Below are 22,117 nucleotides of genomic sequence, written 5' to 3' on the forward strand. Positions count from 1 at the left end.
CTTTTAGCATTTCTAATTAATCGTTGCGAAATTCTAACTTTTTCTTGGAGTTTAGTTAGATTTTCTGAGGTAGGGTTACGTCTTAGATTGGCCAATGCCAGTCGTTTCTCAGCAACCGCTTTGGACAATGATGGTGTCCAATAGGGCTTAGGCACAAAGTTGCTATTAGGATTGTGACATAATTTAACCAATAATAATCTAATTTGTCTATATTTCTCCCAATTGGTATATTTTAAATTACGCCTTTGCGTGAATATTGGGGCATGGGCAGTGGACGTTGTTATTTTAATTATTAGATGGTCGCTATTTAAACATTCATTTGTAACCTGCCAGTTAAACCTCCAGGATATATCTGACGACACCATTGTTACATCAGGGGCGGATTGCTGGAGAACACCGTTGACCAATCTTACCCGAGTCGGCCTGCCGTCATTTAACGTTACAAAATTGTGATAAACTAACGAGTCGAAAATAAGAGAACCTCTGGAGTCGGTCTTAGTGGACCAGTTGGAATGATAGCCATTAAAATCACCAAGAACCAAGGTTTTGCGATCACTTATCGAAAATAAACCATCCCAGTCTGCTGGAGACGTGTGGATATGGGGAGGGCAATATGCAGCAATTACATGTTCAACACATTCACAGTTAAAAACTTTGACAACTAAAACCTCTAAGGACGGATTAATATTTGATGTTTGACATATTTGTGCTTTAAATGATCTATGTATTAAAATAGCTACGCCACCGTAAGAGTCACTCCTATCGCGGCGAAATATACAATAGTCTTTTATATTTAAGATAGTATGACTGTTAAGCCACGTCTCACTTACAGCTAAAATATGTATTTTTTTCATTGCATTATATTTAAAGATATCCTACCCATAACTTGTTAAAAAAATTTGGAGACAGTGAAATGTTGGTACATGCTCTAAAATATAACTCACAACCCATTTAATAAATAGGTGCATCGCTTGCTCTATTCTATACATCCAGGGATTATTACATCGAAATATTATGTTTTTCATTTCTTCCATTAACTTATTAAATGACATATCGGTGCGGTCTTTTCTTTTCTTCCTCCTAGTACCTTCAATGCCTGATTCATTATAGTTCACCTCAGAATCTGTAGAATCACTGTCGAGTGGAAAAGCTTCTTCTGAATCCATACGTATGCTGTTGTTCTTATTTTGCTTCTTTTTTATGGGTTTCATTCGTGGTCTTGTAATTTCAGGCCTGTTTATGTTAGTAGATTTTGAGGTTGACGCTACTTGGGCAAATGAACTTGAGCCATAAACTGGAGTAGATGATTCGAAATATGTTGGTGGCACAGACGTGAATGGGGAGGAAATGCCTCGATTTCCTAAGCCAAGCATATTTTCTTTTGGCGATGTATTTATTTCAATGGGAGTCTGAGATGGCACATACATGGTTTCCGCCTTTCTGTAAGATACATTAAATTCTGCCATTATTTCACGGATCTTCCTTTCCCGTAAACATGTTGGGCAACTTCTGTCTAGCGCAATATGATTATTATTGCAGTTTATACACCTTAATGTCGTAACCTCACAGTTCTCATGTTTCTCACCACACTTAGGGCAATAAATTCTTTTAGCTGGGCTCATCTTTGCCCTACGTCCAAATCGCCAACACTTTGAGCATTGTGTAACTGGGAATAAATATGGTTCCACCTTAATCCTCATTTCAAATACACATACATGTGTAGGCAGTGCACTACCTTTAAATCCGATTCTCACTGAGTCACTTTCTGTCCAGTCACTCTCCTCTATTTTTCTTCGTTTAAGGTGGTAGCTCAAGGTCCATTTTCATACATTTTGTTTCGGCTTTAATCTGGGTAACTAAACAAGTATTGGCAAGTAAAGAATTTAAATTTAATATGACGAAATTTTAAAGGCCGAAATATCCATGATTATTAATTATTTTTACATTTTTCTTTCAACTGCGAGAACTAATCACTAACTAGACGTGAATTTAAATTCTTTACTTGCCAATACTTGTTTAGTTACCCAGATTAAAGCCGAAACAAAATGTATGAAAATGGACCTTGAGCTACCACCTTAAGGCGTTTGATATTTACTACTTCGTATTTACTTGTTATGGATTGTTTTAACTCTTCTTCTGATAATTCCAATTCAATGTTTTTAATTACTCCATACGATAAGCCTACCTCAAATGGCCGTTGAAATCTCCATCCTAGATCCAGGAAATGTTGACAATTTAGAAGGGTCTCGGCTCTTGACTCATTTTTAAATACCACTACAATTTTGTAAGCGTTAATATACTTAACTTTGGTAATAATAATATTTTTTGAGTTTGAAATAATTTGGCAATGGCAAATTGTTTCGGAAATTTTTCCTTGGCTGTTACAGATATTTCTGTACATTCTATTACTTCTTTTCGTCTCTCTTTTCGATTTCTGACTTCAACCCATCCTTCACTCTCTAAATCCACGGTTAATCTTCTTTTTTGCAAATTATCGTGGGCTGTTTTATGTTGATGCGAATTATGCATAATTTCTTCACTATTGGCATATGATTCTAATAAATCCTCATTTCTCATTTCACTCGATTGGTCACCCGACATTAGTTCTTCCTCCATTGTAATAAGGTTGAAACTTAAATGGACTGCCCGGCCAATACGATGGCCAGGCGGCCAGTAGTAAACGATGTGTTATTCGTATAGACGATACAGATGCAACCCAACCACTGGAGGAACACTTATAATTATGGAAGGGACACTTCAAGAATCAATATTGCGGAAAAAACAGTGTTCTAAGCTTGGTTGCCGGGAGGGGGTGCAAGTAGGTACATTTGCACCCCCTACCCAGAAATAAATCACAAAAAATATATATGTCAGTGAATAAATCTGCATCAATAGGAACTGTCAACCACAATATTTTCTAGGACAAAGCATTTTCATAAACCCGAGCGATTCGAATTTGAAAAAAACATCTTAATGATATTACATAGCTAGTTCGTAGGTGCAGATGGACCTCTCTATATCTAATCTTGGCTGCGCCCTTGGTTTTAAGATTATAATTGTTTAATGTCTGGGAAAAAATATATGTGCTATACTGACGCACTAGGTTAGGGCTTCACGCACTTAGACCCACACTACAATAGAACTGACACTGGCAATAGCTCAGATATATCTAAAACTGAACCCACGAACAGTGACAGTGTTAGACACAGTAATCAAAATAATACATAAAGAAACGTTATTTATTTAACATTAAAATTAGGACGCATACACATCTCGAAGGCACTATTAAAAGTTCTTTAATTTCACCAAAATCTCACATAGTTTCTCGTAAACACGCAAATGGGTTCTATTTTCGAAGATTTCGATGTAAATCTCGACCATTAGTAGCACAAGATACGCAGAGAACACTGTCACGCCGGTCCACGCTCTCGTCTTTGGGTTACTATATCTGAATCTTGGGCTATTCTCCATTATTGTTTGGAAACTGCGTTCGATATTTGGCAGATATTGGGTGTTTATTTTTAGGTCTTGGCATGCGCCGCGAGAAGTCGCTTGTAATGACGAAAATCTTGAGTGCTGAGATTAATAAAGCCATATTATTTTTTTATACAGGCCAAATGACCCCACTGCCCCTGATGGTAAGTGGAGTGGGGTCCAATAGAATGTCGACTGACGAGCGATGATTACCCTCGGCAGTCGATACAATCATGCCGGCCTGTTGGAACCGGATATAAACAGGCTGATCCTGGAACGCGACACACGTGAGCCACTATGTCAGGGTCTAACACAACGTATAAGGTGGTCTCTATCCGATACAATATATTATGTGCTACCACCAGCAAAAATGAGCTTCGATAACTCCTTACAATCATGTGAACCCATTTTCTTATAGGTTTTTCCTTAAAAACTGACCTAACAACGCGTATTTACTTACCCCCTTATTCATAAATGTTTTTTATCTAAGGACGGAGTAAAGCTGTGATAACAAGCTTGTTTCTCAGTGCCCAACGGCACCGAGAAATAGACATAGGGCCGTTGTGATTGGTTATTATTGTTGTATTTCAATATTAGCCAATCACAACGGTCCTACGTCTACGCACTGCGAAGACTGCCATGCCGTCAGCACTGAGAAACAGACTTGTTATCACAGCCTTACTCGGTCGTTAGATAAAAAACGTCTATGAATAAGGGGATTAATCTTTAAATTAATTAGTTTGATTAGTTCATTAGCGATACGAAGATAAACTCACAATGGAAATTATACGCTATTTTAAGTTCCGTTACTATTCTTGAATAACTAGTGTTCAAGTATCAGATAATTAACTCAATGCGGCCCTGGAAAATAGAACTCAAGTTAAGTACATTATTATATTTCAAGGAAAAAATAAATGTAAAAGAACTTAACACCATAATAAAGTAATTGCGGTAATAACAGCAGCTTACGAAATTACAGTAAACAAACATATAATTATCCATAAGTATCGGTTACTTAATGCCAACGTGTCAAAATCATGCGGCAATTACTAGTAAATAAAATATTAAAACACATTTTCATATTTATTTAATGTTAGACTGGTAGCGAAGTACTTTATAATTTTCTTTCATTTCTTACCATCATGGCGTCTTTATGGCGAAAATATTTTACGAAGGAGATTCAAGTTTTGAAAAGGGTAGGTACAAATTTGACTTTATTAAATAAATAAATTATAGTAGTTTTTGCTCAATAGTCAATTTTCCGAAATTATAAATAAAGTGACTAGTTTGAGCGATTTAAGTTCTTTACGGAATGCTTTGGTTGCAACCAGCCAAAGAGCATCACAATACTACGGAAAGCAATCAGTTCACCAATAGTCGATTATTATAACAAGTGCGAAATAGATTAGTAGTCAGCAAAGCCCATTACATCCACAACTCAACAAGAATCACAAGCCTATTGTCCATCTATAAGAAACTCAATCAGGCTGAAGTAATCGTGTTGACTGGCGAGTGACGACATGTAATCAGTCGACATTCTCTGGTAAAGTGGAGTCTATTTTCGAGCGCGTATAAAAAAATAAAATAAAAAAAAAACTAGGGATGTAGTGGGTCTGTCGATATAGAACACCCTAGTACTGTAGTTACTATATTCTTTTGTATTGTTTATTTCAATGAACAGGTTTACGAAAAAAGCGACTATGAGGACACTTACGAGACACCGAGGAAGTATTTGAAATGGAGCGGTATTCGGATGAAGCACAACATTTCTAAGTCCTTAAGGTTTGTATAACTGTACGTAAGTCTACAGTCTAGATATAATACCGATAAATTGCACATTTTCTTATTAACCTTCATGACTTCTAAGGGGTTCAGACGAGAAGATAAGTTGCTACGGCGATTCAACCTAAACCAAGAGCATTCGTGTATTTTTAGCTCCTATAGCTATAAGTTAAAAAGAAACAGAATACTTATCATTATAATAATTGGAGGTACCTATTATAATATTGTTTACGCTATAAAAAAACAAACAAACACGCGACGTGCCTGTACCCTCGAAGAGATATGCAGATATGCAATCAAATCACTCTCACTCACTCATTCGAACTCCGGACCTCAGAGCGTTGTACAGAACAAACACGATTTTAACTAATTTTGTATATTTCCCTTCAATATTATAGTATCTGCTGGCTGGTGTACTACTGGTTCTGCTTCGTGAACATCGTTTTCGCTTTTGTCGCGGAAATTATCGCTATGTGCATGACGGCCAGCGCCGGCACGTTTGACGACGCGATCGCCATCTTCCAGATGATGCCTTGCAACGGGTTCTGTGGGTTATGTTAGTTTTATTTTTTTTTTTGTTTTCGTCCTCACCATTTCTAGTATGAGATTTTTCAAAAATCATATTATTTGCAACGATTCGCATAACTATAATACGTTATCAATGACTTCAATTCTGATACTGCTTTAAACTTGCAAGTAATTTTCTCAAGAAGCTCTTTCTGAGACAATTACATTGTCCTTCACACGGGAACACAACAATGACTACACACTGTTGCTTGGGCAGAAATAGACATTGCGATGGTACCTACCCAGGCGGACTCGCACATATAAGAGACCTACCACCAGTAAACTTACTTACAGTGACTCATATTTTTAGGACAGAACAGTATTTTTATTGCCAAAATCTATGCATTGAGCGCGAGACTGGAGAGCCCTTAAGATTTGACAGCTCGAGCCACTAAACTAAAGCTGATACTATGTGTACACTGTACATAGACAATCACAATCATCATCAAGTCACATGGGCATCTCATTAAAAAACAGCGCTGCAGTATTACATAGGTGGTATTCCATATTATATATAGCTGAATGGAAGGCCCATTGTTGGTGCAATGATTGTTTGTGTTATGTAGGATTTTGTTTTTAATTTTTTTTCTTTGTTCCAACAATAAACTTCTTTCATTCTTTCTTTCTTTTATAATTACAAACGATCGCATCATCGACATCTAACCACGTTATCTACAGCTAATATTCTGCTACATAATTAATAAATTCCAGCACTAGTAAAGTCGTTTAAGATGGTGAAGCACAGGCCCGTGTTTGAGAACCTGATAACCGAAATAGGCAACATGTGGCCGCAGAGGCTGGTCGACGAGGAGGAGCATAAGATCATCAGCTCCGCGCTGAGGGAAATCAAAATCTTTGTTAAAGGTAGCGAAAATCTTTAGTTAATATATAAATATCATCTAAAATGAATCTCTGTTTCAATAGTTTCAGGGTTTATTAAGATTTTTAAAAAAATAATTACAATGAAAAAAATAATTTTAAAGAATTCGCAAAGAAGGCTACTACATAATGACGGTAGTACCAAACGTAAAGTGATTATAATAAAATTATAAACTTCTAATATAATGATAATTGGTCTAATTGAGCTAATAACGCTTGCCTTTTTCCTGATCATAACAGTCTTCTATTAAACACTCATTCAGGATACCACTGGTGCAACAACTACTTGATGCTGAGCTTTCTATACCCCCCTTTCTGGGAGCTTATCAAACGCCTCTCAGGGGAGAAATGGGAGCCTAAACTGCACTTCATCTACTGGCTACCCTTCGACCCGTTACAGCCTGTATACTACGAATGCATGTTGGCTTTGCAAACCTGGCAGGGTGAGAACGGGTTCCTAGTAATTTCTAGTTGCAATTCTTTTCTACGGTCTTCCCACAGAGAGTAAGTATTTTAAATGCACTCTGTCTTTATACGTCTGTGATTTTGGTAAAATTTTTGTTGACAAAAAGGTTATGGAAAGAATACAAACTTTGATATTTTGTTTTACTTTCTTATGATATACCTATTAGCACTCGCCTATAATAGCGCCTACCCGAATGTGGAAGGTTCGGTGATGGAACATTCTCCAAAGATCTAGTTGTTTCCAGAAATCGTGAAAACTCGATAACGGGCCTCAATTTTTCAATTTAAGTGTTTGTGCATTTGAGTGCTGCAGTGTTAATTCATTCGCTGCTATGTTTGTGTTAGTGTTCCTATTTAGTGTATTGGTAGTAAATAAAGTGTTGTGTTATTTGAAGTACAATCGGTTTTGTAATTGCGTGTCAAAAGCTCTAGCACGTAATAATGTTTTAATTTAGTTTATCTTACTGTATTTTAAAATTAGCAAGGAGATATATTAATGTAATAAGACGGAGTTTCGAGAATATAGCATTTTATAAAAAGAATTAGATCAATGTACTTTTTGTGTTGAAATATTATTATATGGTGACTTGCCTTCTATTTTCCAGCAATGACCGTCATCTGGACGAACATGAGCGGTGATTTCATGTTCTGTCTGTTCCTAAGCCACATCACCACGCAGTTCAACCTCCTCTCCGTCAGAATCAGGAAGTTGATCTATGTTCCTGTGGACCAACAGCTTATTGAATCTTATCCTCTCGGTAAATTAAAAATATTGTCGAAGTATTAGTTATACTTTGAATAAATTGCTATGTTTTAGAAAAATAAATTAGCTACTAATTTACTTTTGAAAAAGATTCTGAATGTAATATTTTATTTGGGCTATATATGCAACTGATGAGAGAAAAAACAACTTTCATGTTTATCGATGTTTTTCTTAAATTGTATTACAAATTCTAAGTAGACCGATGTTATTTATAAATCTAGGACAGTATAGCGAGGAGTACTTTACGTAAGAACAAGGAGGCTGTGGACTCGTACACGCCGCAGCAGTGGGAAGAGAAACACTTCAAGGAAATTACAGAGATTGTACTGCAACATCAGGCACTTATAAGGCAAATATTGTTTCTTGGTTATTCTTAAAAAGCAAATTGAACTAGCATTTCCCACAAAATGTATAGAAATAATTTCTGACTTTAAAAGTACTCAAACTTCTTATGGTCCCATCCAGTCTTTGATCCTTACTAGCAACAGGATTAGCATCGAAAAAATACTTCATAATGCTTATTTTCTAGCTATCTGTACCTATTTTTTTAATATCTTTAAAAATGATGAAGTCTACAGTGGTTAAGATAGCCGCCCTTACTAAAGTACAGGTGTATTTTCGATACCGGGCGTCTCGAAAATACACCTGTACTTTACTTTTTAACATGATTTTTAAAACAAAGTATTTTTAGTTAAATTTATAGTGTTATAAAAAAACATATGGATTTAAAATATTGATTCCTAAAGTGGTCCAGGTGAACCTCCAGGGGTCCACGAGAGACACGACGGGGGTCTACGTTGGCGTGACCAAAAAATAGGAGTTTACAATTCGTAAAAGGGGTCCATGAAAATTGATCTGGTTTTGATAGTAAAGAACTAAAATGTGGACTTGACTTCACCTATCAATGTAGGGCAAATAATATTTTAAGAAGCTCAAAAAATGTTACATGTAAAAACTTGCATATTCTAGGGAATATGGTAAAAGTTTAGCTGCAAGGGGTTCACCGGAAGCAGCAAAATTTAGAAAGTGGTCTATGAGAAAATAAAGTGTAGGAAGCTCTGCTTTAAAGAGACTGCTATTTAACATCTCTACTTTTTCTTCGTCCATTTCAGACTCTCAAGAGACATTGAAAACATGTACAGTTTGACGCTGCTAGTGAACGTTGTAAACAGTTCGCTTGTCATATGTTTTTGTGGATTTTGTAGCGTTGTAAGTAAAAACTAACTTAACTTGAGGAAAAATACATTTATATCCTTATTAGAATGCATATCGACGGTAGAAAGACTAATTGACTTACGCGCCATTTTATTTCTAACAATTTTAACTAAGTTAAAAAAACATAGAATAAGGTGCTGATTTGTCGCTTTAAGTCAATTAGCCTTTCAATCGTCAATATTATGTCCCTTTTTCCAATGCTAAGTTTACACTTGCAAGTTCGTGCAGCAATATATTGTGTAAACAGCGCAAACACTTCACACTTTTTCACATGCGAGTTGCTGCAAGTAGGTTCTATAAACATAAAAATTTGCAAAGTCAACTTGTCGATTGTTCACACGGTAAATGCTTGAGGAAGTCGACTTCTACAACTTTTATTGCTAATCTAAACCTCGCTTAAAATCTATTGATTTTGATTGCGAAAGCTAAATTGTGGTTTAGTAAAAAAATACTTTTTTAGGTTGTGGAAAAATGGAATGAAACTGCGTACAAGTCATTTTTGGTAACAGCATTGTCTCAGACTTGGTTCGTGTGCTGGTACGGCCAGAAACTGCTCGACTCTGTAAGTTATTCGAATTATTTCATTTCCTGGTACATTACAAATACATTTGCGCTGGTGCTATGCGGTCGTAGCCGCCCGGATAGCGATCACCGTACACAAAACCACCATAGTTCCCCCCGAGGTAATTCTTGTGCGCTAGGTCTCCACACCGAATGCATGAGGGGACATTTGTCACGGACCTATGCACATAGTAAAATGTGTATACCTCAGGGTTGAAAATTCACATTGAAGCCTATAAGGGACTTGCGAACATTCCCCTTCCTTGTCCGCTCCGCCCATCCTAAGATGGTCCCTTCTCCTTCGTCAACATTTCCTACCTAATTTTCCTCTTACAATCTCCCTCCACGACTCTGCTGTCGCTACGTCGGGGGAAACCAGTATCTCATTCGCAGGCTTCCCTCGGTGTTGACTGTGGAGTCTGTAACCAAAAAAAACTACCACAGTGGCTCGCGTAAGTGTGACGCGTCTGGAATCCCGTATCCCAGGTGGACATTATTATGTCGGCTCGCGTTGGATAATCATCTCTCGTTTCTTGATACTCGATCTAGACCCCACTCGACTTAGGAGCAGTAAGGTTACTGCCATGTCCGTATTAAAAAATAATCAATAAAAGATCTTTATTAATATCCTCGGACCGATAAAGGAAAAATCGGAATGAGGTTTGAACGTAGCGCTCACTTAATTCGATTAGTTTATTTTCGGGCTCGATCAAGAATCTAGCGATAGAGCGATTATAATTTATTATTAATATCTTGTTTGTTTGATGGCGACGAGCTTAATCTTGAAGTTGTTCCTAATTCCGCCAATGTCACGTTAGTGCAGACTGCAGATATAAGATTTTATAGTTACTATCTTACTGGTGGTAGATCTCTCATGGGTGAGAGTCCGCCTGGGTAAATACTACAGCAATGTCTATTTTAGCCGTCACAAAGCAGTGTATAGTCACTGTCGTGTTCCGGTTTGAAGGACATTGTAGCCAGTGTAACTACTGGACATAATAAGACTTAACATCTCATGTCTCAGGATGGCAAACGCAATAGAATACCAAACAATTCTTTGTAATTTAAGGTGTTGGATGGTGTTTCTACTGTTTTTGGGCGGTCGTGTCGCTTACCATCAGGCAAACGGCAAGCTCGTCTTGTCATTCAAAACAATAAAAAAAACTATCTTTGCGTTTGGTTAGTGAGAGAAGATAATCGATACGTTGTCTTGAGAGTGACGGTTATTATTGATTTTGGCTGCTTCATGGTTTCATTGCGTCTTTCCTATTGTCAGAGTGAAGGTGTGGCCGAAGCTGTGTACAACAGCGGGTGGTACAGAGCGTCCAAGAAAATAAGACGGTCCCTCATGATCATGTTGCACAGGTAATGGAATTAATATACACTAATCGCGTGACTACCGAAGTCAAGATATTATAGTGCACAGGTGTGCTATACAAGGCAGCACTCTCTTTTTCTTTACTCTCATAGTCCGGTGAGATGGCAATCCGACATGACCAAAGTGAGATCATTCACAGCATATTACGTACTGAATAGGTAAATTGACAATTATTAGACTTTTTACTAAAAACTTTTTAGCCTGTAACCGTCTTTATTCTAAGCTAGCCTTTGGCTGCGCCCGTCTGAATGAGTTTCTTAGGGATAAAAGATACTCAGGACAAATGTATAAGGTGAAGAATGTTTAAAGTCGGTTCAGAAGGTCCAGAGATTAGCCACTATAAACAAACAAACCCACAAACTTTTATTATTTATACGAGTAATATTATTATGGATAAAGGCAACGTTTACTTATTTTGAGATATACAGATTTAAATCACATAAAATTAATTTTAATAAACATTAAACCGCCTTCAAAAACTACTCAAACCAAAAAATAATTTCACATAACAGGTATATACTGGATACAAATTTTGGAGTCGGTGCCTAATTAAAATTGCTATATATGTAAGAAAGATGTAAGAAGTAGACAAAACCAAAACCAAATACCAAAACACAACTTATGTATTTCGCACGCAATGCGACTATCGCGACGAAAACTGACGCCTATGCCTGACACGGGGAAAAGGTGTTATGCTATATGTATAAGTATATCAGAACTTAAAAACGTAACTAAAAATGTCACAAGAAAGCAAAATTCGCGATTTCGTTCACCTGGACGACATAATTATTCTAGTTTCTTTTAGTTTTAAAACCAAACTACTGAAGCGATTTTGAAAAAAAATTATGGGTCCAATCTGGAGGTATACTCTTTCGAATAAAAAAAGAATTTTCTAAATCGGTCCATAAATTAGCGAGTTCTGAGGTAATAAACATACAAAAAAAAAATTCACGTCGAATTGACAACCTATGGTCCACCCATTCTAATTAATGCTAATTTGGATTCAAATTATTTGATCTTATTTTCTTCTCAATCAAAATATTTGTAACATCTAACCTAGATAAACCACTAATTCATTTTTTCAGGTGTCAGAAAGGCGTTGGTGTCACCACTTATGGATTTTCTATTATATCATTGGCGAGTTATAGCACGGTAAATAATGTTTAAATATTTATATATGTGAAAAAGTGTATATCGCCATTTTAAATATTGTATTGGCAACACTAGGTATTTTGAACAAGGTTATGGTATGTTGAATCTACCCCTGCCGCCTATAAGGGCCACAAATAATAATATCAATTTAGGTAAATGATCCAGCTGTCTTTTAAGAGACAACCGAGTCAGGAAATCAGACTTTGGCGTGACCTACTAAAGTAATTCCATAATAATCTTCATAAATATATTTTTTTTGTTTAAAGAATAAAAAAACATATTACTTTCCATTATTATATAATTTTATTTCAGATAATAAAAACTTCGTGGTCGTACTTTACTCTGTTACTTAACTTCTCCAACAAGCAACATCCTAAGGAGTAACTTCTTTAGTTTTTAGTAGCTTTTCCTGTATTATTACAAATTTACTGTATTTAAAGCACTAATTTAACTATTGTATGACACCTATTGACAACTAAATAAATAAGTATATTGAAAATTAATGTATTTTTTTGTGCCTAGAATTGAATAGTAGGATTTGTTAGAGTATTTTTTCTGTATAATATATTAAAGAAAATTGTAAAATGCCAACACTCATTTTCCTCTCGGTTTCATTCGGCTGAAGGACATGTATCCATGGCTATGAAAAAATAAAACAAACTCAATTTTGTAAGGTTATAAAAAAAATTATAGTATTTATTTAGGTGTTCAATATATCGTCACAAAATAAAACACAGCACATAGATTTTTCCATTCTTCTTTATTGATTTGTAATCCGTCAAAACTTTGTTTTCGCATGTCCGGACCCACAAGGATTATCTTCTTTTCGGCTACTTACATTATACATTACATTTTTATAAAGAAATCACAATATGCATGCCACCGAAGCCGCCGGCCCGCGCCTTCACGCACAAAGTAAATTTAATCAGTAGATTGTTCACACTTGAGGACATCAAACCTCACTAACCGCCTGTATTACGAACAGTTCCCTGGATACTACCACGTTGTTAATACTAAATGGTAGAAAATATTTAACGTGGCCACACTTTTGTAGCAGTACAAATTATATTTTCAACAAAGTAATAATATTTATATTATTTTACATGTGTTTATACCATTTCTTACAAGATCTAGTCATATTAGTTTTTACTGAACAGCGATTCTTTTTGACAATAATTTTCTCAATCGCATGATAAATAAAAATTGCAAATAAATAATGTTACCTACAATCGTAGTGGGGCCGGAGACTTGTCCGTTAACATCAGATATCTAATTGGAGTTGTTCGAAACACAAGCGGCCTGTAAACACCGGATACGTCGTAAATGAAAATGCAGTAGCGAGTGCGCGACAGCGTGGCGGCTGCGTGGCGGCGGCGTGGCGGTGGCGTGGCGTCGGCGCGTGCCCTGCAGTCCCAGTCACTCTCACGCACTCGTCCATAGCCCACACCCATATTTATGAAAAATGAAATCTCTAAATGTAAGTCGTATCTAACCTGTATAATTACAAATGCATATACATATTAACCAACTTTTACATATGTATATAATTTACCGCTTCAACATTACGTGCTAGCCTCACATCGAGTGTACTCTATATATAAAGGATTTAGTTTCAGTAAACAGTTCAACGCTTTCGTGATCGCCGCCGGCTCGACGGCGGAGCGCGTTTCGGAGTTCGCTGCCGCCGCCTCGACTACTATACAATACAAAAATTAATGAAAAATGAGACTATTTACAACAATACGATACTTAAAATTAACGAAAAAAATCAACTACACGCATTAATAATTAACGCGTTGCCGCAGCGAAGTCCGAACACAAGCGAGTAACAACTTATAATAAGTACTATACAGACAGCCTCCGCGACAAGCAGAACAGAAACGTCGCGAGGAATCTGCCTTACGCATGCGCCACCCGACCCACATATACAGACTATACACAATGTACAAGGTTACGAGTCGCTAAGTAGTGGACGAATACGGAAACCCTATCCTAGGCGGCGCGGCGGCGCTGGCGGGCCGACGCCTGCGCACCGACGCCTGCGCACCGACGCCTGCGCACCGACATGACGCCTGCGGAGCGGCGATGGAAGACTGGATAAAACGTTACGTACATACTCCCTACACACATCATACTGCCACTTACACTCCCACGGTTCAGGTTATTTTGTTTCGTTCGGCGGCAGTGCTAGTTTATCACGAAATGATCCATCGCTAGAGATCGACGCGGACCGCGGTGCATACAAACCGCGACGCGTCGTCGTCACGCGCCACGCGGCTCCCTAAATGTAATGTAGGTATAGCGTGATAGACAAATGATCAATGTCAAAGAGAATACAAATACTACGTAAGAAGAGACGGGACTTCCATATATAAAAATAAATGTAAGAAACGTCAAAACAGGGCTAAGTTAGTATAGGCAACATGACGACAATAACGAGCATCATAAAGTGCTACCAACATAAGATTAAAAATGAAACAGTGATGTGCAGTTAGTAGGAATATCGAAATCGATAATAATCTGCATATCCAGAATATCCAACAGAATGAAAATAAAATATATTTTATTTTCGTCACCAAACGGTTTCACGACGGTCAATCTAGTATAGGGTAAAATAAAGAAGTGATTACAATTAACATTTTTATTCAGTCAAACGTAACTTCTTCAGCTGTGTTCCTTTTTTCTTAAAATCGTTATTATTATTATGCTTTCCACAAACGAATTTTAATTGATGAAGTTTTTCAATGGACAAATAAGCTAAATCCTCATTTCCTGCCATTTTTACCCATTCTTTACACCTGAAAGTAAAAATATCGACAATGTAAATATTCTGTTTCCCAACAATATTTCCGTGATTCAAAACTTACAAAAACTAATTTATTAGAGAAAAAACTAAGATTTATGAATGAAAATCAAAACAAAGATCTGTTAAATAAAGAAATTCCAACTTACCGAAGTTCATCTAGAGGAAATCTAGCCATAAAATAACGTTTTATGCCATCTTTACGCTCCGATCTCGAACCACAAATTTTACATTTCCTATAAGACATTCCTATAAATAAAATGTCCTGAATAACACAAAATCCGAATAAACACTTTCAAACACCTATTTGCAGTTCTACACGTGGTAAATTAACACTTTTTCGCCTAAAAAATATGGTACCGCCAGTAACATTTGATTGAAACATGGCGCAAACAGAATGATTTAAATGACATTGTGGGAGCGAGTGAGGAACAGTAAGAAAGTGAGCGAGGCAAATATAGTCGCCATTACAATTTAGCCCCGTTTCATACATTTATTTTTTATTATGAAGTTGCGACTGACAGATCAATGTGTTTTGCTTACTTATTTGTGATGAGATATTATGGCAAGAAGCGAGCTTGTCGATTAATTTTTTTTTTTTTACATTAGCTCAATGACTAATTATAAAGAGGACATGCCTCAAAAGTTAGCTATATGAATAAGTTATATTTATGTTAGAGAAATCGACGCAGAATTGTCAATATATATGTCTATCTCTTTTACTCAAAGCTTATTTGGAACGCAACAAACAAAGACAAAAATAATTGCTTTCTTCCAATATGGCACTATTTCGTTTACTTCAACACACTGGGACCGCCTTGCGGCAGAAACTCCATTTATTGCAGCCCAGTCAGCAAGTACATGTAGTGTCAGACGATGTAAACAAATCTTCATAAATATTAAATTTAAAGTAATATAATCATATTCTCAATTGTTTAGTTTGTTTATTAGTGTATTTGTTAAGTTTCGAAAGTGACTCAGTGTTGTGTGAAAGGATGCAAATCGAATTCACGCAAGAAAGACCCCGAAATATCTTTTCATAGGTTAGTAACTGTTTTTACCGAAAATTAGTAAATATCTTTCTATATTTACTTTTTGGATGTGTTTTTATCAATTAAAATTATATGTGGATCTTGTTTGATAAGCTTTGAACCCTTTTAGGCGTGATTTATATCCATTAAAATCATTATGTTTGTTTACACACAAGCTTAGGGATGGGTGGATTTGTTTAGAAATTATTGATATCGATATTTTAACAGACGCCCGTTTATCAGTTACGGATTTTGTCTTTGAAAGAATGTTAGAGCACACATCAATATTGTATTGTCCAGAACGACAAACTAAGTGAAATTAGAATGTTTTTTTTATTACCAAAAAATTTAAAAACCAAGGCAAAATGAATTGAGAATATTGGGCGACGTGATTGGAATCCTACACCAAATACATATATTCGTTCTTTACATTTCGAGAAGAAATGCATAAACCACACGTTTAATTAACGCGAGTAAAAGATAACTGTTTTCCAACAATATTCCCGATAAGTAAAATAGTAATGATTATTATACTTCACCTAATAGTAATATTACTTTAATATATTGCTATAAATAAAATTAGAATTGTTACATAAAAGAATAGATAAACATAAAAGAAACAACATAAAGATGAAATGTAAGATATATTTTTACAATTGGCGGTCTTATGTTTCGAGCAACCTTTGCATGCACGGAAATAGATACATAATCATATTGTTGTTATTGCAAATAAATAATAATTATTATAATTGATTATCTTAACCACCATCTTTACGCTCATTGATTTTAGTTTGCTGAAACATAGTTGTGTTTCTCGATCAAAGAGCATAATAATAAAATAAAATAAAACCAACCAAATAATTGCTGGCTACGCTATCTTATTCCATTTATCATGTACTAAGTAAATATCTTAATCTGTAACTTAAATTTTTAGCAAGGAATAGTGCAATATACGAATATAGATCAAACACAACTGGATGTTTGTCACAACAGGTACTGCTTTCTTTAACAATTGTTACTTATAAATCAGTTTCAGTTTGTTTGTTTAACCCCTTTCGTATTTGGTCTTTTTTGGGCTTGTTTGTCTCTCTTTTAATTCTACGATGTCGATACAAAATTTTCGGTACTAGCATATCACTATTGTAAGGGGCGGAGTCGGCGCCATTTTATGCATTAAATGTGCCGCATGTCACGTGATCATATCACTCATCCTCTATACTCTTTTATCATTGCATTAGCTACATATAAAAAAATATATGCGTGGGTTTAGATCTTGATACAATAAATACTCACGGTGTTATTATTATTATTTCAAATTCATTGTACAAATAGAAAAATATGAATACAAAATATTATGAACACGAGAAAAAATAGCTCCTGGCAAAAAAATTATAGCAAAGTGTTCTTAATAAGATTCTTTAGTCCCCTTCTCGTAATATTGAATAGTCAGCTGCCAGCGGTCAGGCGAACTGTTGCAGAAGTCCACTTTATGCCTAAGTTTTATTTTATTTAAGTCACAAAATTATCGGATTTCCACACCAGTTAAGTTTTGCAATTTCAAATTCATAACCAACGAGATATAAGTATAACACGTACCTCGTCAGTTATACATTGCTCCGTTTTTCGTCCTCAATGACCAAATTAACAAAAGTAATATAGATAATTATACCTATGTAAACACAAGTGTCATTACACGCCTTTCGCACATGGCCTATGTTGACAATCAACAATAACTGCACAAAACACCTCGTAAAAACAAAAGAACATCACAGCGTGTCTTCGTCTAGTAATCTAATTTGACAACCCTTGAGATGTACCCTTTGTCAATTAACAGCGAAAGCAACAAGGTTACAGTATGACCTTGAGATAAAATGGAAATTTCCTTCAGCAAACTTAATATAACCTGACGGGTAGAATCTTTGAGATTCAATTTTGATGTTAATAGGGTTTTCTTTACTTTATATCAAAACTTTATTATACTATATCTGGTAGACGCACGTCCTCTAATAAGAATTATGGTTTTAATCCAAGTTGGCTTAATTTGAGTTGGCGAACTGGAATTACGCATTTCATAAAGACTTTCAAGTGTGCTGATATTTTTTAGATTGCTTTAATCGTACTTCATAATGTAAATTAGTTGAAGTACGTATATATTTATTATAATTATTGTAATAATTAAATATGCGTACTTACCTACGTGGTTGACTTGGTAATTAATCTGCGAGATATGTTATTGATATTACGGAATACCTCCTATATTACTTCTAAATATAGCCCTATTTATGTAGACAAAATGCGTTTTTCCTTCAGGATAACCATCAATATTCGCCACGTTACCAAAACCAATGTTCCGAGGTCCTACCACTTTTTTAATAAAATATGATTTTATATGACGTTTTATATTCAGTAGAAAGTGTAGTAAAGACGAAGAAATATATAATATATTTACTATTAAATATAGACAATAGACAGAACCGCTTATTATATTAAAATATATAGAAGTAATGAGTAATAATACCTACTGAAATGTGGTATAATATTACAATACTACGTTATCAATAAAATCTTGCATATGCTAATATTTATATCAATAATTAAAATAATTACTTACCATTACAGGAACGCCGAACCATAAACACACACTTTCAAGTCAATTTATATAAAACACGCAACAAAACATCCGCAATGCGACAGTTTAATTCATACAAAATATTAACACTAACATATTTCTGTCTGGATTTATATTTCTATATAAATAACTGGTGTACGGTAGGGCTAACCCTGCGTGTTTGACAGATCCGTGTACTAAAATGTGGTTGGGAAATTTACGCATGCGTATTGGTGATTTGTGACGTCACGACGCGCGCAAACTTGGGGGAGGAATTGGGTTGAAAGTGATAAGATACTGCCACCCCTCGGAGTAGTTAATATTATCAATCCGAGCGAGAACTTTAGCAAAATGTTCGTTACTGTTTTCTGATTTTGACACGGGTTGACGAAAACTATGTTTAGGTTAGCTCGCATAGTTAATATTATTCATGTTTTTGTGTAGTCCGCAATTGTAAATGATATTTTATGTAATTCTCTTAGCCATGCGAACTATACTTAATAACTTTCCTTAGTAACATCTATTAACTACTTATTCAAAAATCGAAAGATTTAAAACCTAAAACAATAAATATAATTTATCACTCATAAGTAAATCAAACCAAACCTGACAATATGTAATAATAACAAACTATAAAAAGAAATTGTAATTTAAAGAGTCTGTTATCAAAAACGAAATCAAAGTTTTCGGAGTAACATTATCTGGCACTAAACCAAGCCATTTGTTACAGCTGTCTACTCTAAAGATTCTTAATCATATCAGTTCTGTTTGCGAAAACCATTATTTTGCCAACAAAAGTCATTGTATACAGTATAATCTAATAAGTATCATAATCGACCTATTATTTTTGACTAGCTAATGATCGCGACTCCGCCTTAAAGTCTTTTACGATATTGAAAATGTCTACAGTGTTTTTCCGCCATCAAAAAAGTACATTAATGTACCTCTATGCCTTTATAAAACATCTATTAAAACTTACACTTTTATTTGTAAAACGCAAGAACGTGATCGATGCAATCCGCTTCTAACAAGCCTAGAAATCTTTAAGGCGGCCTACAATCAGCAGTGGACTTACAAAGGCTTAAAAAGACGAAAAATAGGCAGTTTTATGCTAAAGAAAAAATAGTATCATAAGGATTAATAACTGAGAAGTCTCCGTAAGAATTTTGAAGTCTTACAAAGGCTGTGTTGTGTACAAAAGGTCTAAACACTCTCTCATGTTGATTAGGCTCTTGACCAAACAGCGTTACACCTACAATGCTTATAATCTGACCGTTCGTAAACAGACAAATCTCTTACAAGGGGACGAATTATGCGAATTGCCACTTACACATAATACGACCGTGTCTATCAGAATTAAGTGGCGTGCAAGAGATTTGAGGTCGCTGTATGCAGGTGACGTGTCCGCCTCACTGGACGGTGAAATTTGTAATATACTGCCCGTTGTGGCGAGGGTGACTTTTGAGCTTGTATATTGGGAAAATTGGCTTGTGTTGGTGTTTATGAATTGGGTTGTATAACGAAGAGCATTTGTGATTTTATTGCATGGGAAATATGCTTTTATTTGCACGTATCTTAGTAAATATTTCATTATGCATTAGAATTCCAGTTCATCCACGTTTAGATCCTTATTTACCCATAGGTATACCTAGGACACAGCGTGAAGTTTGCATTTCAAGATAATTATATTCTTACATGAAAATTCATGAGAAAATTTGAAATCTTGGTGGAGAAATAACAGTGTATTTTTGGTTCTGGACAGCCCATGAGTGACTTCAAGATAACATTTGTCTATCAAACTTAATCTAAGAATTTTCAATCACGTAAACACGTTAGTCATAGCTGAAAACTAAAAACTGACTCGTCACGCGACGTGATTCAGATATGAGTCACGTGGCTCTGATTTCAGCGGGCATGAACCAGACGGTCGCGTGTTCAACTCAATAAACAACTTCAGTAAGTAACTCGAAGACAGCCAATTGGTTTAGTGATATTAAATACAAGTAGATTTTTTATCGTGAAAGCTCAGCAAAGGTGCCTGACTGCACCTGGTGTTAAATGAAGCTTTGAAGTGGTATGAGGAATTAGGTATTGGACCTTTGTTTTGTATTAGCTAAGAATTGCAATTTGCAGCCTCAGGGGCAAATGAGCAAAATCGGGCAGTAGCCCCTTAAGAGATGAGAAAGAATTAGCTGATTGGGGGTAGTGCGTAAATCTAGAGATTAGGGCATCCAAACGAAAAACTCTTCCGCATGAGCGTAGTTTCCGTATGTCTAGGCGGTACAGTCCAGACCAGGGGGCCTCCGCACCATCACCAACGTCCTTTTAGCACTGGTTTGCAATGAGGCATTTTTTACTACTGGGTCCTTGGCTACGCTGTATTGGGGCCGTATAGATGCAACTCAATTTTGTTCTAAAGTGCGATATCAGTTGAGATGCTGTCAAATTAAACGCAATATTTAAGGTCCTCGCTATTTACTAAAATGAAACATCAAAAATGTGCATTAAATAACATTCATATTCATTTAAACAACAAATTTAGTCCATCTTAAAAGTTGTAAAATCAACCAATTGTTATTCAAACAAATTTTATTTCGTAAGGTCTGCGACACAGCCCTCTCCCCTCTTCCCTGGCTACCTCCATTCCTCTACCCTTTTATAACAAAGCTTTTCGCGCAAAAAGCAACCTACATTGTTTGTACAAAGGACATAGTAGTATACATTGAGGTCAGCGCACGTCGCACACATCCGGCCACGACACGCGTGCGACACGACACGCGACGCTCACGACGCGTATTAAACGTTCCAACAGGTACAGTAAAACGGTACGTGATAAATAGGACAACACTTTCTATTGTCTTCACTTCGATTAACATCAGGTGTAATAAAGCCACACTGCCAAGCTTATATACATATATTTATATTAAATAAAACACTTACAAGTTTATGCTCTAACATACATAACATAACATCACGCATTTTATCCCCGAAGGGGTATGCAGAGGCGCAACTAGGGCACCCACTTTTCGCCAAGTATGTTCCGTCCCATGATGTGATAGGGGGCGAGCCTATCGCCATATCGGGCACAAATTCCAGACTCCGGGCTGATACTGAGCAGAAAACCCAAATATCACTTTGCCCGACCCCGATTCGAACCCAGGACCTCAGAGCGCTAATCAACCGGACGAGCAAAACAACTACCCCACCCAGGCAGGCATGCTCTAACATTATTTACCAAAAATAAAAATGTACTGTAATGTATAATGTACTCAGTAGATAACGGTGTTGTGTAATTATTATATTTGTATTCTATTGTTTTCATTCAGTCTTATTACACAATTATTTGTTATCCCAAATAAAATGAAATGCACACACGTTTAGTCCAAAAGCTCTCATTCTTCGCGATGTATTCCGTCCTGTGATATGATAGAGGCGAGCC

General features: G+C 36.0%; 1 protein-coding gene across 1 annotated transcript; it reads left to right on the plus strand.

The window, feature by feature from the left end:
- Positions 1–4,267: 4,267 nt before the first annotated feature.
- LOC115455666 (odorant receptor 4) lies at positions 4,268–12,735 on the plus strand. Its single transcript, XM_037436941.1, is given in 13 exon segments — positions 4,268–4,670; positions 5,156–5,256; positions 5,655–5,812; positions 6,535–6,687; positions 6,966–7,145; positions 7,773–7,925; positions 8,152–8,171; positions 8,173–8,279; positions 9,043–9,139; positions 9,606–9,707; positions 10,983–11,071; positions 12,170–12,236; positions 12,549–12,735. Coding segments are annotated over 13 exon segments (1,353 nt in total). The 5' UTR covers positions 4,268–4,616; the 3' UTR covers positions 12,621–12,735.
- The last annotated feature ends 9,382 nt before the right edge of the window (positions 12,736–22,117 follow it).

The sequence above is a fragment of the Manduca sexta genome, chromosome 9 (assembly GCF_014839805.1).
Source record: "Manduca sexta isolate Smith_Timp_Sample1 chromosome 9, JHU_Msex_v1.0, whole genome shotgun sequence".
NCBI classification, from domain to species: Eukaryota; Metazoa; Arthropoda; class Insecta; order Lepidoptera; family Sphingidae; genus Manduca; species Manduca sexta.